Raw genomic sequence first — 15,984 nt, 5'->3', positions numbered from 1 at the left:
CATGAGAGACTCACATACCGTGACTGGCGAGGGCTGTCCCAGGGATGCACACATGAGAGACTCACATACCGTGACTGGCGAGGGCTGTCCCAGGGATGTACACATGAGAGACTCACATACCGTGACTAGCGAGGGCTGTCCCAGGGATGCACACATGAAACACACACATACTGTTGAAAGACCTGGATAAATCCAGACCCCCCGCCCAGCAGGAAAAAATAGAGCCAAAAATCTAAGGAGAGAAGAATCAGAAATCTAGGATTAGCCGGTTCAGTGACTCTGTTTCAGGAACTAGCTGAAGATAAAGTTAGATTGTAATCTTCAGAATAATCTTGAGAAACAGGGAGTTGCCCCCTTGTGATCATCACTGGTATTTTCGGAATTTTCTATGACGCCCTCCCTACCCTCTTCGGATTACTGGGCTGTGGTTCCTTCCCTTAAAAACCCCTTCTCCCAGTTACTGGGGGTCGAACTCCTCCCCTGCGTGGGTTATGAGTCTCGGCCCCAGTACACTGGTTCCTGTCTTGTCAAATAAACCTCGTGTGATTGCAGCAAGGACGGTCTCGCATGAGTTACTGGGGGGGGGGTGGTGGTGGTGTTATCCCGAGACTTGAGTGAAAGTCTCCCCTCACTGGGGGTCCTTCACCGTGACTAGCGAGAGCTGTCCCAGGGATGCAGGACACACCAGAAAAGGTGGTAGAAAGTTCAAGAAAAATCAAACCACAGACTCAGTGTTAGTGGACAAAATGTTTTCAAATTTAAACATTCTTTCACGACTGAAGTTCCTAATAAATTCAATATGGAAAGAAGACATTTCAGTGTAACGGAGAACACACATGACATTTCTACACCAGTCATGACGTTCAATGGAAAGACCAATGAAGACCTGAGCCTGTAAGAAGAGAAAAGCCTTGCGGTGTGGTCATGGTGGTCAACTTTGGAACGTGGGACTGGACTGCAGGACCTCAGGAGTAGCAATGTCACACATACATGTTTTTCCTACCAAACTACCGTGTCCTGAAGTCAGTCGATCACATACTGGTTATTTCTATACCAGTGTTTAAAATCTCTTGCCTCTAAGCTGGGTGTGGTGGTGTATGCCTGTTTTCTTGGAAGTTGCAAGACTTGAGTCAGAGAAATCACAAGTTTGGAGCGTTCCTGGGAAACATATGGAGTTTGAGGCCTTGTTCCTCGTCGTCTATGGTTCCCAGGTGATGTCTAGCTGGGGTCTCTATAGTGTCCTCCACCCCTACAAGAAACTTCTTTAGGTCTGCAGGCTGGGTGGTGCATCCCATGGAGTCTGGTTGGGAACCGCCATGGCTGACAGCCCTTGCTCTCAGGGCATCTGCAGAATCAGCTGCACACGGAGCTTCCACAGTTAACAGCTGTGCACCCTGGACTGGCGGTTAAGCCACACCTGGGCCTCCTTAAGCTGTGGATTGGGAGGGCAGAGGGCCCTGTGCCGGGGGAGAGTGAAGAAGCATCGAGCGTGGTGCTTCCTCTTTGGTCAGGGTTCTAAGTAAAACAGTTAAGGGATGTAATTCTCCCATGCTCGTTCCTTTTGAGTTCAGATACAAACATATCCAAATACATATAAATATCCATGTATGCACACAACTGAAACAGATACATACAAACCGAAATATGCACCAGAATTAGTTTATATCCATGTAATTTTAGTTTCTCAGTAGATGAAACTTTCAGTCCTTTCCTTTATCCGCTCGTCCACTGATAGGCATCCTGGCTGACTGCACGTTTAGTCACGGAGAGTTGTGCTGTAGTAAACACGGAAGCAGGGACAAGCCCCGGGTTCCATGCCCAGTGCAGTGACCACCAGTAGACAGCAGCACATGGCACCTGCTAGAGCCACACGCAGCACGCAGATGTGTTGGGCTTTGCCACACACGTGCCCTCGTGTGTAGCACCCGCCAAGGCTGCCTGACGCACCTCAGCTCGGCTCTGAAGCTGTCTCTGCTGTGACTGCAGTGTAGAAACAGCCGTGTAATCGCCAGACTTCAAGCTGAAGAGTTAGGGTTTTCTACCACAGGTCTGCAGCAGGTCAGGGCCAGGCCAGCATCCTTGGATTGTGCTGTGCTGGACAAACACGTGTCTCATGAGCAGGCAAGGTGGCCTTCACTTTTAGTCATTTATTTGAAAGGCATGTTATTTTGTCTTAAATCGTGTGCGTGTGGGTGTGTGCTGTGGGTGTCCGTGTGTGAGACAGGTACCCACGGAGGCCGGAGGAAGGGATCTGCTTGGAGCTGGTGTGACAGATGCTGTGAGCTACCCAATGGAGTGCTTGAAGCCAGGTTCTCTGCAAGAGCAGCAGGTGCTCTTAGCCATCTCCTCGCCCTGCAGTCGTCTTAATAAATGACAAAATTATGTGTATTCCAAATAATTGCTTGACATGGGAGTTCTTGATGGGCGTTTGATTTACTTGCCTAGCAGGTGTCCCTGTCTTCCTGGGTCAGTCAACGGTTAAAGTCCACGGGACAATGTTGGTATTGTTACAGACTGACATATTTAAGGAGGTCCCACACATTCAGCTCTCTGCTCTTCACGGTGAATGTTGCACTGAGCTCCTTCCTTCTGGGTGAGCATCTCAGTTTTCTTCATTGAAACCCGATGGTGACAAGCGATGCTTTCAAACAATGCTTTCCTCTCTCTGGAGAGATGGGGCGAGGGTCCGGGTGGCAGCTCTGACCCCTCTCCCCTCAATTCTTTGAGAAGGCAGCAGTTAGCCCAACTTTAGCTAACCTGCCCCTCCCTCCACTGCGTTTCCCCAGGCCTCTGCCTAGTTTCAGCTTTTACTAAAAGGAAAATGGATGGGTTGCCCACCAGGGGGCACTCACCTTCCATCCGACAATGTGCGGGCGTGGGGTGTGGCTAAGGGGCCCAAAATGGCCTTTGGGTTTAGCGACGGTTTCTCTTCTCGGTTGTCAGAGTGTGGTGACTCAGTTACTTCTGGTGTCTGAGAATGCTCTAGGGCACAGCTCCTCGATGTTGGGATGTACTGTGTGTGCTGGCGTAAGATGTCAAGGACGCCCTCGATGTTGGGATGTACTGTGTGTGCTGGTGTAAGTTTGCCACAGCAACCGGTGCAGCTCACCCACCCTACACACTCTGAAGATGGATGGTTAGACGTTTAAGTTGATTTTACTTATATAAAATGTTACTGTGAACAAATGCTCCTTGGTTTATGCTGCTAGTTAGAAACTTATTCATCAGCTGGGATGGGTTATTAATGAAATGCATAAGGAAAGACAATTATTTATTTTTTAGCAAAATAAGCAGCATTCTAACCACAGGATTTACAGGATGGATTAAAAAGAGATTGATTGAGCAGGTTGATTTCTATTATGTTTGTGTGCATGTGCATGTATGCGTGTGTGTGTGTGTGTGTGTGTGTGTGTGTGAAGGTATACATGTGTATATGCATGTACATATCACAGCCAGAGGTCAATTAGGATGTCATTCCTCAGAAGCCATGCACCTTGTTTGAGACAGGCTTTCTTACTGGAACCTGGGCTTGCTGAGAGGAGGGGCTGCCTGGCGAACAGAATCCACTTGCCTCAGGCTCCCCAGTTCCGGGATCCACCTGCCTCAGGCTCCCCAGTGCCGGGATCCACCTGCCTCAGGCTCCCCAGTGCTGGGATCCACGGGATCCACCTGCCTCAGGCTTCCCAGTGCCGGGATCCACCTGCCTCAGGCTTCCCAGTGCTGGGATTGCAGTCATGTGCCATACATACAGCTTTTTACATAGGTGCTGGGATGGAGTTGAACCATCAAGCTTGTGTGGTAAGCACTTTCCCAGCTGCGCCATTCCCTCAGCCCCAGGCTGATGCTTTCCATACTGTCCACACCACACACGACTGCAGGGTGGTGAGTCCCAGAACGCTGAAATGAATCTGAAGAAAATACGTCTTCCTACTTGGACCCTTTAGATCACAGCTCCGTGATCTTAGCTCGTCTACAGGGCAAGGTGGGAGGATGGCAAGCTCAAGGCTGTCTCTGAAACTGTTCTGTCTGAAGTCAAAGGTAGGCCGCAGCTGTGACTGAGTGGTAGGCGCTTGCCCAGCGTGCCTGAGGTTGCTGGATAATTTGCTAGTACTTTAGTCTGCTCAGTGTTAGGTCGGTGCTTTGTCATGGAGATCCAGATGGGGAAAAAAAACTTTAAACTCTTCTGTTGTGGGATATTATTTTAGCTGGGCAAAGATGTGTTACATTTGTTTAATTACGTAAAAATATGTTGCACTTGCTTCACCTTGCCTAACTCTCGATTGGTCTAACAAAAAGCTGAACGGCCAATAGCTAGGCAGGAGAGGGATAGATGGGGTTGGAGGCAAAGGGAATAAATAGGAGGAGAAATCTAGGCTAGAGAAGAAAAGAGAAGAGAGAAAAGAACAAGGGAGAAAGAGAGGGACATACCCGGACCCAGAAGTCAGGCAACTGACAGACAGACAGACAGACATGAGAAGCAGGAAAGTAGGACATACAGAAAGAAAGAAAGGTTAAAAAAAACCCAAGGCAAAAATGTAGATAAAGAGAAACAGATTAAAATAAGAACTAAATTAAGGCTGAGCATTCATAACTAATAATAAGTTTCCATGTCTTGACATGGGAGCTGGTTGGTGGCCCAAAAGAAAGCCTACTACACTCTTCCCTGTATGATATTAATTTTCACAGCTATGAGAATCCCACTTCCCTCCCTGAGCATCCACAGCAATTCTGGATCTGACCTCGGTATGCTGTGCTAAAGAATATAAAACCAGATAAGTTGAGTCAATGACATCAGGAGGAGGAGCCTCGCCTCCAGCTGACACCCGCAGAGCTAAGACCGCAGAAATGAACACATCTCCCAGGGCTGCGCACCAAGTCAGAGAACTGCTTCAGTCCGGATCCAGCTCTGCTACACACCCCACACTCCCCAGACTCTTGCTCCCAGGACTTCAACTGAAACCTGGCAGGACCCCACCCTCATCCCCCAGCTGTCATGGAATTGTCTTTTTGTGCCCTGTGAAGCTGTGTTGCTCTCATTGGTTTAATAAAGAGCTAATGGCCAGTAGCTAGGCAGGAAGAGGTTTGGGCGGGACTTGTGGACAGGGGGAATAAACATGGGGATAAAGAAGGGCAGAGTCACCCGGAGACACAGAGAGAAACAAGATGGACTTGCCATGCTGAAAAAAGGTGCCACTTGGTAGTTCACAGAGAAGAAATATGGCTTAATTTAAGTTGTAAGAGCCAGTTAGTAACAAGCCTGAGCTATCGGCTGAGCAATTATAATCTAAGTCTCCGCTTTGGTTATTGGGGAATTGGTGACCCCGACAAAAAACTCCACATACACCCAGCCTCGGCTTTGAGTGTCTCCCTTGAGGACTGGGCTGTGGATAACCACAGGGACCCTCCCGTGAGCTTCTGGAGGCCCCACTGAATCAGCAACAGTTCAGGAGCTGAGCTGGAGAAGCCCCTCATGTCAGGACTACACCATGACTCACCTTCAGTTTCCATTAGCTTCTCAGTGACTTCCCTAACTGAAGAAGTGCAGTCCAATCAGGAGCCTGAGTTCTGCCACATCATCGGTTACCAGGGGAGACTGGAAAGCTGCTCCTGGAGACGACCACAGCTCCACAGCCTTCTCCAGCTCTAGGAAATGTGAGAGATGGTGGTGACATCATCGGAAATGGATGCACTGACATCGCCTTTGACATGGACATCATAGAGCTGCGTGCGGTGAGCACCAGGTTTGAGGTGACTGACTCGCAGCCCTCTTCCTTCATCTCCTTGGCTCCCATAAGCTGCAAACACACAGTAGTTCCAGCAACCCTGTGTGACCGTTCGTCCAGTGCTCAGACTGGTGAGTGAGTGCCAGACCATCCTTGAGCCGGCTCAGCACTGTGGCTGGATGGAAGCATTTCAGCTGCGACTGGATCAAGCATTAAAAATACCAAATTAAAAAAGAAATTGCTGATTTCATAGAGGACCCTCATAGTGAATTTCTAACTAGTAACTGATGATGCTGTTCACATCTGATGCTGATTGGCTCCTCAGCATCGACCTTACTCAGCACAGCACCAAAGCAGTGAATACTCTGGGTCTTCTGACCTGGGGTGTGGATGGAGAGAGAAGACAGTTTTCAGGGTGTGAGACCACCACCTCTCCTCCAGCATGGTGTGTCTGTGGCTCCCCAGAGGCCCCTGGGTGGCAGCTGTGGCCCTGACACTGATGGTGCTGAGCCCTCCCGTGGCTTTGGTGAGGGACCCCCGACGTAAGTGTGCACCTCAGGGGCTGAGCTGCTGGGGGCGGTGGGGATGGAAGGGTCCAACTTCTCACTGTCTAGGTCAAGCCCCTCAAATCTACTGATATTTTCTGTGACCGCCACAGTCCTCACATGAAATCCAAACTGTTTCCCCAAATGGAAGCCTAGATGCCTGTGCTCTCAGATCCGTGTGAGAGGCCCCACGTATCAGCCACTGCTTTCCCGTTCCTTCCTGGAGCATCTCCAGCCTTGTGTCATAGTCCTGAGGGTCTGGAGAGGATTGGTAATCATGATTTAAATCATTATGTTGAGCTATGTGTTGAGACAAAGAGGTTTCTCTTTAAAAATAGAACTTCATATGTGTGTTTGTATTCTGTGTTGTATGTATGTTTCTGTTTTGAGTAAAAAGCTGAGCTTCCCGTGTGGAAGCTCAGCTGGGTGGTGGGTTCGTTCACTTTCTCCTCGGGAGCTAAGGAATCCTTAGAGCCGTGGGCTCCGTGAGATGTGAGCCGTGAGCCATCCTTCTGAGAACCCAGGGCAGGTTGGAGCCCGGTTTGGTTTTGCTTTCACATAGCCGTACTTTAAGTTTTCTGCTACGTTCTGAGGCCTGGGACCATGAAAGAGGATTGGATCTCATCACCTTTCCCCTCCGGTTAGATTTGACAAATTTGGCATTACATTTTAAAAAGATCTGGCTTATGAATTCTCTGGATCTGTCATTCAGATCAGAGACTGTGAATCAGTGTTGGGATCATGGTTTAAGTTTCTGGAAACTTCTCCAGCAGTTTCCTATTACTTAGGAAAAGCCCAAAGGCTTGGCTCCCTACGATCCCTCACTGAGATTCATTGTCCTCTGTTTTCTTGACTAAGTTCATGAACTCTCTCAAGTTTTTATGCATGGTTTCACCTCACCTCACGCGTGCACCCCTCTGTAAACACTTGTAACCACCACCCTTCCCGTCTAGACCGACTTAATCATCCTTGACACTAACTGTCATTCAGTTCCCCAGAGCGTGTCGCCTCTGGTTCCGCCGTCACTCCGGTCTCCCTGCTGTTTCCTGTCTACAGAGCCGCACCCTTCTCTCCTGACTTGTCTCATCCAGGAGTCGCGTCTTGACCGTTTCCCTTTGGTTTCTCACTTTCGGAATTTTAAGCTGCAGGAGTGAGAGGATGTCATTGCCTTCTCCTCTTTAGATCCCTAGAGGCAGCACAGGCCTGGGTCATGTCCAGCCCTAAGGAGCCTTTGGCAGAATATTCTAGAAAGGGTGAAGAGGCTTGAGTGTGAAGGTGGGAGGCAGTTGTCAGGCTGAGGCACAGCCTTGAGCAGTTACTGTGTGTGGTCTCCATAGGACATTATGGGCATGGGATCAGATGGTGTCACCTGCTCCAGGGCCCCCACTGCCTCTGGGATAACAGTGACACATCCTCTGGGTGCTGATCTTTGAGGAGGTGACCCGACTGCAGTGGTCACTACCAGTCCCTTCTGGTTGGCCATGGCAGGGTTGTTCTGTCTTGTTTTAATCCATCTGGACTATTCTTTGCTGGACTGTGGGTCAGTAGTAACACTCCCACCCTCTCTGAGCAGCAGAGACTGTGTGTGGGAGACATCCCTACCATTCCTCGGATTTTTTTTTATTTTTGTTTTATTTAGGGACATGCTCTTTGACGGGTCTGGAGCTAGGCTAGGCTAGTGGCCTGTGAGGCTCCTGGATCCCTCTGTCTCCCCTCACAGGGTAAAGGTGTGAGCATTGGGAGTTGCTCCCAAGGCAAGTGCTTTACCCTTGAACCATCTTGACAGCCTAGGCAGAGGATGTATTCTCGGCCAAGACTCGGAGAAGCAGGAGATGGAATGGCCGATCAACTTCTTCACCCATTTGGGGTCTGGAGGTCATAGACAAGGACTAAAGAAAGGAGGGGAGGCACGGGCTAGTGAAAGGGTGGAGTGTTTGTACTTTCTCCGGCAGTGAAGGTAGGTTTTCCCAGAACCTCGGTCCTTTTCTTCTGTGAACTTTGTTAAGACTGTAGTGGGATATTATTCGTGTTTTAATAAATAAATTTTGCTTGAAGACCAGAGGCGAAGTTAAAGCCACTAGAGGTCAGATAATGGTAACACACACCTTTAACCCCAGAATTTGGGAGACAGAGGCAGATGGATCTGTGAGTTCAAGGCTACCCTGGGCTACACAAGACCAATACAGAAACAAATCCAGATGGTGGTGGCTCACACCTTTAATCTCAGTAGTAGGAGGTAACATGCATTTAATCCCAGCTCTAGAGGGGATATAAAATGGGAGGAAAGAGAGGTTTAGTTTGCTTAGTTTATGGCTGCCCAGCCTTGGTAGAGGTAAGACCTCTCTAGTGGCTTGGCTGACTTGCTTTTCTGGTATTTGGGTTGAACCCCAATATCTGTCTCTGGGTTTTTATTATTTGTGTGTGTGTGTGTGTGTGTGTGTGTGTGTGTGTGTGTGTGAGAGAGAGAGAGAGAGAGAGAGAGAGAGAGAGAGAGAGAGAGAGAGAGCATACAATATAGGCAGAGGTGGTTCAAGGCATTCATGCCCAGTTGGTTTGGGTATCTGAAGAGGGACACGTGGCTTTGAGGTGTCGGGTCCCTGAGAGAGTCACTTGGGCAGGTGACACTCTGTCTCCACAGCTCGTTTCTTGCAACAAGTCAAAAGCGAATGCCGTTACTCCAATGGGCTGGAGCGGGTGCGGTACTTGCAGCGACACATCTATAACCAGGAGGAACACTTGCGATTTGACAGCGAAGTGGGCAAGTACCAAGCGGTGACTAAGCTGGGAGAGATCCAAGCAGAGTACTGGAACAGCCAGAAGGGTTTCCTGGACCAGAAGCGGGCCAAGGTGCACACGTTCTGCAGATTCAACTACGCCATTGTGGAGATATTAACAGTGCAGCAGAGAGGTGAGGAGCCGGGGAGGGAGGGAAAGGACACAGAGAGAAGGGGAGCGGGGAGAGAGGAGGGGAATACAGAGAGAAGCAGAGGTAGGGGGTCACACACATGTGGGAGGCATCCAGAGGGAGTGTGTGGCTGTTGATTGACAGGGGTGCTTACCTGTCACAGGTGGATCCAAGTTGGGACTCCCTGAAGTTTGCATTAAATTCTTAAGTTTACAAAAAGTGATAAAAGTTATAGACATATTAGCATTACCACTGTTTTAAATTTGCACTGAAAATGCGCCTGTAGAAAAAGCAGCTAACAGGTGTCTATAAGACAGCTGGAGTAGACTCAAGTCTGCGAGTCACGGCAGAAGCTGTGACTGTGGGTTAAAAGTGTGGGCATGCTTTCCTCTGTCTGGAGGACTGGATGTGTGTGTGTGTGTATAAGTATGTTTACATTTACATGTAGATAGACAGTAGACAGACAGACAGATAGATATGACAGAGATGTTTTCAGTATGATGAGAAGCACTTTTAAGTCTACACTTAGAAAATAACCAAGGAAATTTAAAATCTTGAGCTTCTGACCATGATGACATTAGCAATGCTCTAGAAGTGCTAGATTAATAGCTTACCAGAACTCCATTCGCTAATGTTAAAATTCTGAACTACTTTTGTTTTTGGTTTTTTGAGACAGGGTTTCTCTGCATAGCCTGGTTGTCCTGGAACTCACTCTGTAGACCAGGCTGGCCTCAAACTCAGAGAGATCCACGTGCCTCTGTTTCCAGAGATTAAAGATGTGCGCCATCATTGCTAAGACCTCTGAACTTGTGAAGTCTTAATACAGCAATAGCATAGATGGAAGGAAATGTGCGAAATCTCTTATTTTCACCTCAAATTCCTTCCTTAGACCTTCACCACATGCATTGGCATGCCTTAAGTTACTTTCTTAGATCCTCACAACTCACTTAACTTCAAATCTTTTATTTTCATACCATGAGACACAGATGGCTGGTCCCCAAGATCAGCCATCGCAAAGCAAAGTCTTTAAAATAAAGGAATAGGAAAACATTGAAACCCGTTCTGTGGGTTTATCCTTCAGTGTGAAGTCAGCCAGCAAGGTAAACCGGTCTGTGTCTGCCTTTCCCATTGGGAGACCTAATGGCTCTGGAAAAGTGAGGCCTGATTTTAGATATAAATGAACTAAATGGCAGCAGCAGCCTTGCGGGGAGGGGCTGGGTGCTCGCTGCGGCCAAACTGGTAAAGCTACAGTTGGTTGTCAACACTGTCAGCTCTCTTTGCTCAGTGGTTAGTGTTACCACAACCCAGGAGGAGCTGCCTACGTCACGGAGTTCTTTAGAGACCTTAGGATTGTGTCTAGGAGCTGTCGTTTCTGTCTGTCATGGGAAGCTTTGAGTGTGTGTGTGCGAATTAATTAATTAGTTAATTAATTAATTTAAAAAATCTTTTCTCATTTTACATACCAATCCCAATTTCCACTCCGTCCCCTCCTCCCACTCCCTCCCCCTTCCCCCTGCTCCAGAGGGTAAGGTTTCCCATGTCTATCACATTGCTTTGAGGCAGGACCAAGGCCCTCCCTACTACGAGCAAGGTATTCTTCCAGAGAGAATGGTTCCAAAAAGCCAGTTCAAACACGGGATAAATCCTGGCCCCACTGCCAGTGGCCCCATAGACTGCTCCAGCCATACAACTGTCACACACGTTCAGAGGGCCTAGTTTGGTCCCATGCAGGTTCCCCAGCTGTCAGTCCAGAGTCAGTGAGCTCCCATTAGCTCAGGTAGACTGTTTCAGTGGGGGTACCCATCATGGTCTCGACCTCTTTGCTCATATTCTCACTGCCCCCACCTTCAACTGGACTTTGAGAGCTCAGCCCAGTGCTTGGTTGTGAATCTCTGCATCTGCTTCCATTGATTGCTGGATGAAGGGTCTCATTGGAAGCTAAAACTTAAACATTTAACATGCCATATTTAGCAGATCTCTGAGGAGTTTGAACACCATATATCAAGTATACCTGATTTTAAACAAATTGATGTTTCTAGCTACTTGCTTTAAGATTAGGATTTAGGCCACACCTACTTCAACAAGACCACACCTCCTAACAGTGCCACTCTCTTTAGGGGCCATTTTCTTTCAAACCACCACATTGTATGTCTCAGTTTATCCAAATAGCTAAAACTTGACAAAACTAGCAAAGACAAACAGGCCAGACATATATCTCCAAGTCAGTTTCTGTTAACCTGAATAGACCTTAGGAATTTATAAATCTTTTTTATCAAACATATTTTGTTCCTTTAAAAATTTTTTCCAGAAGCCTGGTGTTGAGAACACAATTAGCAAAGACATAAATGGTTAGACACGTGTTTCCAAGACAGTTTCTGCTAACCTGAATAGACCTATATAATCTTAAGAATTTATCATCATATAAAAATCCACTCTATTCAGGCGGTAGTGGCACATGCCTTTAATCCCAGCCCTAGGGAGGCAGAGACAGGCAGATCTCTGTGAGTTTGAGGCCAGCCTGGTCTATAAGAGCTAGCTCTAGGACAGGCTACATAGCTACAGAGGAACCCTGTCTCAAAAAACAAAACAAAACAAAAATTCACTCTAATCCAAAACATTTCAGAGACCCACTGTTGCCTCCTTGGTGTAAAAGGGAGACACAATGACAAGCAGAGGGTTCGTTCAGTAGACTAAGAAGTTTTATGAATGTCGCCTTAGTTCGTTTATACCACATGGTCGTCTTAATCAAGATGGTGGTGAAGTCCATGGCATGGACTCTTTTTTAGCCTTAGAACAGTTTGCCACCAGCCACAATGTTGTTTCCATCCTGATGAGATCATCAGCCAAGATGGAGGCGAGTCTTAGGGTTGCTATTTAAAAACATCCATTTTCCTAAAATAGAGTTGAATATAAGTTACACATAGTAAATTATGATTGCACATGTATAGATTTTTTTTAAAGCACCAACCATTTGTTACAAGTTTTAAGCTTTTTGTTACATATTTTGCAGAATTTTAACCACACCCAAAAGCTAACAAATCCTAGAGTTTACACAATAGATTCTAGAAATTTTGTTTTGTTTTGTTTTTTAGCAGAAGTTAACCATGAAGACAAAAGATTTTCGAGAGTGGAAAGTAGAACAATCTTAGGGTTAGACTTTTGGAAGTGAGAGCAGAGGAAGTTCAGACATAAGAGACTCTTTGGGATCGTTTGTTGGCGCAGAGGCAATTGTTAGGATCTGCGGGAATCTAGAGATCGAGTGTGGTAGCATTGGCCATTGAGCTACACTGAGTTGATGGTGGGAGCCTTGTGAATTGTCCGCTGTCTCAAGAGGGAGCCAAAGCAGAATTACTCTCAGAAGAGCATCTTTAGGGGAGCGCCTGTGACCGCGGGTGTGTGTGTGTGGGGGGCATGGCCAGGCCTTGAAGTGGGACAGCGTCAGGAAAAACAGTGGCCACGTGTGACGGGAGCCTGAAGGAAAAGCCTTTGTGCCCCTAAAGGGAATGTCTGACTTTTAAAGATTTCCAGGGAGAAGCAGTTACCTAGTCTGGGTGACTATGGCTGTGATGAAACTCCATGACCAGAACACCCTGGAGAGAAGGTCTATATGGCTTATACATCATCACTGTTCTTCATGGAAGAGGGTCAGGACAGGAACTCAAACAGGGCAGGAGCCTGGAGGCAGGAGCTGATGCAGAGGCCAGGAAGGGGAGCTGCTTACTGGCTTGCTCCTCATGGCTTGCTCAGCCTGCTTTCTTACAGGACCCAGGACCAGCAGCCCAGAGGTGGAACCACCCACAGTGGGCTGTGTTCTCACACCCCATTGATCACTAATTAAGAAAATGCCCTACAGCCCTGTCTTGTGGAGGCATTTTCTCAACCGAGGCTCCCTCCTCTCAGATACCGCTTGTTGAGGTGATGTGAGCTACCAGCACAGGTGGGCAGTTCCACAGTGTGTGATACAGCCTGGCTTAGCCTCTATGACTCCTGCAGTGGCTGGTCTAGACAGGACCATAAACAGTGCCATGGAGCTGCAAGGGAGAAGGGCTGGGCTTGCTCCTGCCTGTCAGCTCTGACAACACCAGGGATCTGACAGCTCTGGGGCCCGATCTCTGGAGAAACTGGAGTATTAACAGGAAGTGTGTTAATAGTCTGCTGTTCTGAGGTCTGCTTTCCAGACCAGGATGGCATTGTGGAAATCCCCTTCCTGGCCTGTCAGCTATGGCCTTCAGTCTACAGGAACCACACAGCCAAGGAGGAATACTTTTCTTCCCTGTTATTAATTAATACAATGTTCTGCAGAAATTGAAAATATTTTAACTCAACAAATGAAAAGTTGTCTGAGGTATAAAATAAAACCTTAGGGTTCCTCAGATCTAATGGCCCTGTGATTGGGATCAATGTCATGGGAAGGTTTTGGAGGCCTGTCTGGACTTCAGCCTGGGTGGATGGAGGCAGGCAGGTCCCCAACCTGGGAGGACAGCTCTGCCCTCATGACTTACTCTCACCTCCCTTTCTCCTCCAGTTGAGCCCAAGGTGACTGTGTACCCAACAAAGACACAGCCCCTGAAGCACCACAACCTCCTGGTCTGCTCTGTGAGCAGCTTCTACCCCGGCCAGATTGAAATCAGATGGTTCCAGAATGGCCAGGAGGAGAAGGCTGGGGTCGTGTCCACAGGCCTGATCCGGAATGGAGACTGGACCTTCCAGACCCTGGTGATGCTGGAGACGGTTCCTCAGAGTGGAGAGGTTTACACCTGCCAGGTGGAGCATCCCAGCCTGACCAGCCCTGTCACAGTGGAGTGGAGTGAGTGGGAAGCTCCTGACCCTGCAAATCCTCTCCCACTTGGGAGAGGCGTGGCTTCCCCTGCCTGTCAGTTTTCCTGGCCTTGCTAATCCTCACCCACAAGGAAGGGAGCTTGGCTTACCCCTGTTTGTCAGCTCTCTCTGACCCTCTAAATCCCTGCCCCCAGAAAGGGGTGGCTTACCTCTGCCTGACTGCCTTCACTGCCCCAGCACTATTTCCACTGGTTCTGCACTGTCCGTTCCTTCAGCATGGCTCACAGGGGTAGGTGTGTGATCTTCTACAAGCACCTTTGCCCCTGGGAAGCAGTTATGGCCCCACACACTCTCCTGAGCCTTCCAGTGATATCACAGGCCCAGGGACCTGCTTGGCCCTGGCTGCAGCCTCTGCCTCTGGCTGGGTTGTGTTTCTGTTGCTCGTGGAGATGATGGACAAGGAGCAGTGCAGGGTCATGGCTGAACTCAGGGACGTCCAGTCTCAGCTCTGCCCTTGCTTAGCTCTGTCACCCTCAGGACTGTGCAGCCTCAGAGCTCAGGGGCTTCCTGTCAGCTCAGCTCAGGGTGGCTCTTCATGCTGTGTACCTGTTGCTGTTCGACTGTTTATAAGACACCAGCAGGAGTGCTCAATTTCAGCTCTTCTACAACAGCTTCTTCCTCAGTCTCAAAGCCCTGAATCTCAAGGTCCCAAGCGGATGTGGGATTTGGGGTGAAAACTTCTAAACCTGGCTTCCTTCTCAGGGGCTCAGTCCTCATCTGCACAGAACAAGATGCTGAGTGGAGTCGGGATCTTCGTGCTGGGTCTGCTCTTCCTTGGACTGGGACTGTTCATCTACTTCAGGAATCAGGAAGGTAAAGGGCCTGGTGGTGGCCAAGACTCCATAGCATTTCAGGGAAGAGGCGTGCTTTGTTCTCAGGATTTCACTAGCCCTGTGACCTCAGGTCCAATGGGCTCTGAACCCAACATTCTCTAGTTATTTGCTGAACCCTAAGGAGCATAGCATATGGAGATGGGAAAGTTAAGGCGACCCTGACTTGAGAACTGGGAACAGAGGAAGAGTGAAGGAAGAGCCATTGGGCTGGTGTGCCTGAGGCTTCCTGAGCCCCTTCTCTCTGTCCACACTACCTCTGCCCTGGCTGCCCTGCCCTGTGATGCCAGAGGAATCTCAGATGGCAGCTCAGCTTGTGGGAACAGGTGTCTGGGGACAGATCTGCCTCCATGCACTTAAGTGTCTATTTTATTCTCTTCTCTAGGACAGTCTGGACTCCAGCTGACAGGTAACACCCTTCAGTCTTCCCTCAGAGACAGATCTGCCTTCCCTACAGTGTGGGGTAGGGTGTGAGGAACACCAGGCAGAAATAAAGGGGAAGGTGTAGATCCCAGGGCCTGGCCAGGCGGTTTTCACTGAGCCTTGTACCTGCACAGGCCTGTTCCCTGTTCAGGACTGTGTTGTGAAGCAGTGCACACTTGAAATGTGAGAAGTTCTCTCTGTTCACCACCATGCTGTCAGGGAGGCCTGAGGTGGTGAGAGAGGCCACTGCAGAGTTAGGTCTGGAAACACTGCTGTCCCCTGTGCTCTGCAGGACTCCTAAGCTGAGGTGAACTGATAAGGCTGAAGGAAGGAGCTCTCCTGTCTCCACGTCATGAAATCTTGTCCTTCTGGGCTCGAGTTCCTCCACTGACAGTGCTTCCCCAGGACCTGCCTCCTCCTGGCTCTGGATCCTGCAGACATGTGCTCCGTGTCCAGCCCCTGGCCTCAGCTGGCATCCTCTGGGACAGAAGTACCCCCATCTCCACCTGCCCCTTACCTGGTACATCTGAGCCCACCTATGATGTGGGATTCCCCTCTGTATGCTGTTCATATGTTTTACTGTCATTGGTTAATAAAGAAGCTGCTTTTGACCTATGGCAATGCAGAATAGGGCAAGGTGGGAATTCTAAGCAGAGATAGAGGAGAAAGAAAGGTGGAGTCAGGGAAATGCTATGTAGCTGCCGAAGGAGAAAGATGCC

General features: G+C 48.8%; 2 protein-coding genes across 2 annotated transcripts in view; one reads left to right on the top strand and one right to left on the bottom strand.

Moving 5' to 3' along the window:
• The window catches only part of Tsbp1 (testis expressed basic protein 1), a 57,093-nt gene extending 51,452 nt beyond the window's left edge, over positions 1-5,641 (bottom strand). The window contains exon 1 of the mRNA XM_087898472.1: positions 5,496-5,641. Within this exon, the coding sequence (XP_087754598.1) occupies positions 5,496-5,508 (13 nt within the window). The 5' untranslated portion in view covers positions 5,509-5,641. The remainder of the gene's footprint in view (positions 1-5,495) is intronic.
• On the top strand, positions 5,594-15,876 carry LOC125402922 (H-2 class II histocompatibility antigen, E-S beta chain). Its single transcript, XM_087898476.1, has 6 exons — positions 5,594-5,854; positions 8,907-9,176; positions 13,699-13,980; positions 14,715-14,825; positions 15,228-15,251; positions 15,558-15,876. The coding sequence occupies exons 1-6, from the start codon at positions 5,707-5,709 to the stop codon at positions 15,569-15,571; spliced, it is 849 nt and encodes a 282-aa protein (XP_087754602.1). The 5' UTR covers positions 5,594-5,706; the 3' UTR covers positions 15,572-15,876.
• Positions 15,877-15,984: the final 108 nt, after the last annotated feature.

This window comes from Myodes glareolus, chromosome 18, assembly GCF_982192425.1.
Source record: "Myodes glareolus chromosome 18, mMyoGla1.1, whole genome shotgun sequence".
Classification (NCBI taxonomy): domain Eukaryota; kingdom Metazoa; phylum Chordata; class Mammalia; order Rodentia; family Cricetidae; genus Myodes; species Myodes glareolus.
Note: the sequence above shows the minus strand (reverse complement) of the source record. Positions and strands in the feature narration are given on the sequence as shown.

Excerpts from the sequence above, each read along its gene's own strand:
- LOC125402922 (XM_087898476.1), top strand. The coding sequence starts at position 5,707 with ATGGACATCATAGAGCTGCGTGCGGTGAGCACCAGGTTTGAGGTGACT. Across the intron at positions 5,855-8,906 it reads TTCGTCCAGTGCTCAGACTG|CTCGTTTCTTGCAACAAGTC; the intron begins GTGAGTGAGTGC and ends CTGTCTCCACAG. Across the intron at positions 9,177-13,698 it reads ATTAACAGTGCAGCAGAGAG|TTGAGCCCAAGGTGACTGTG; the intron begins GTGAGGAGCCGG and ends TTTCTCCTCCAG.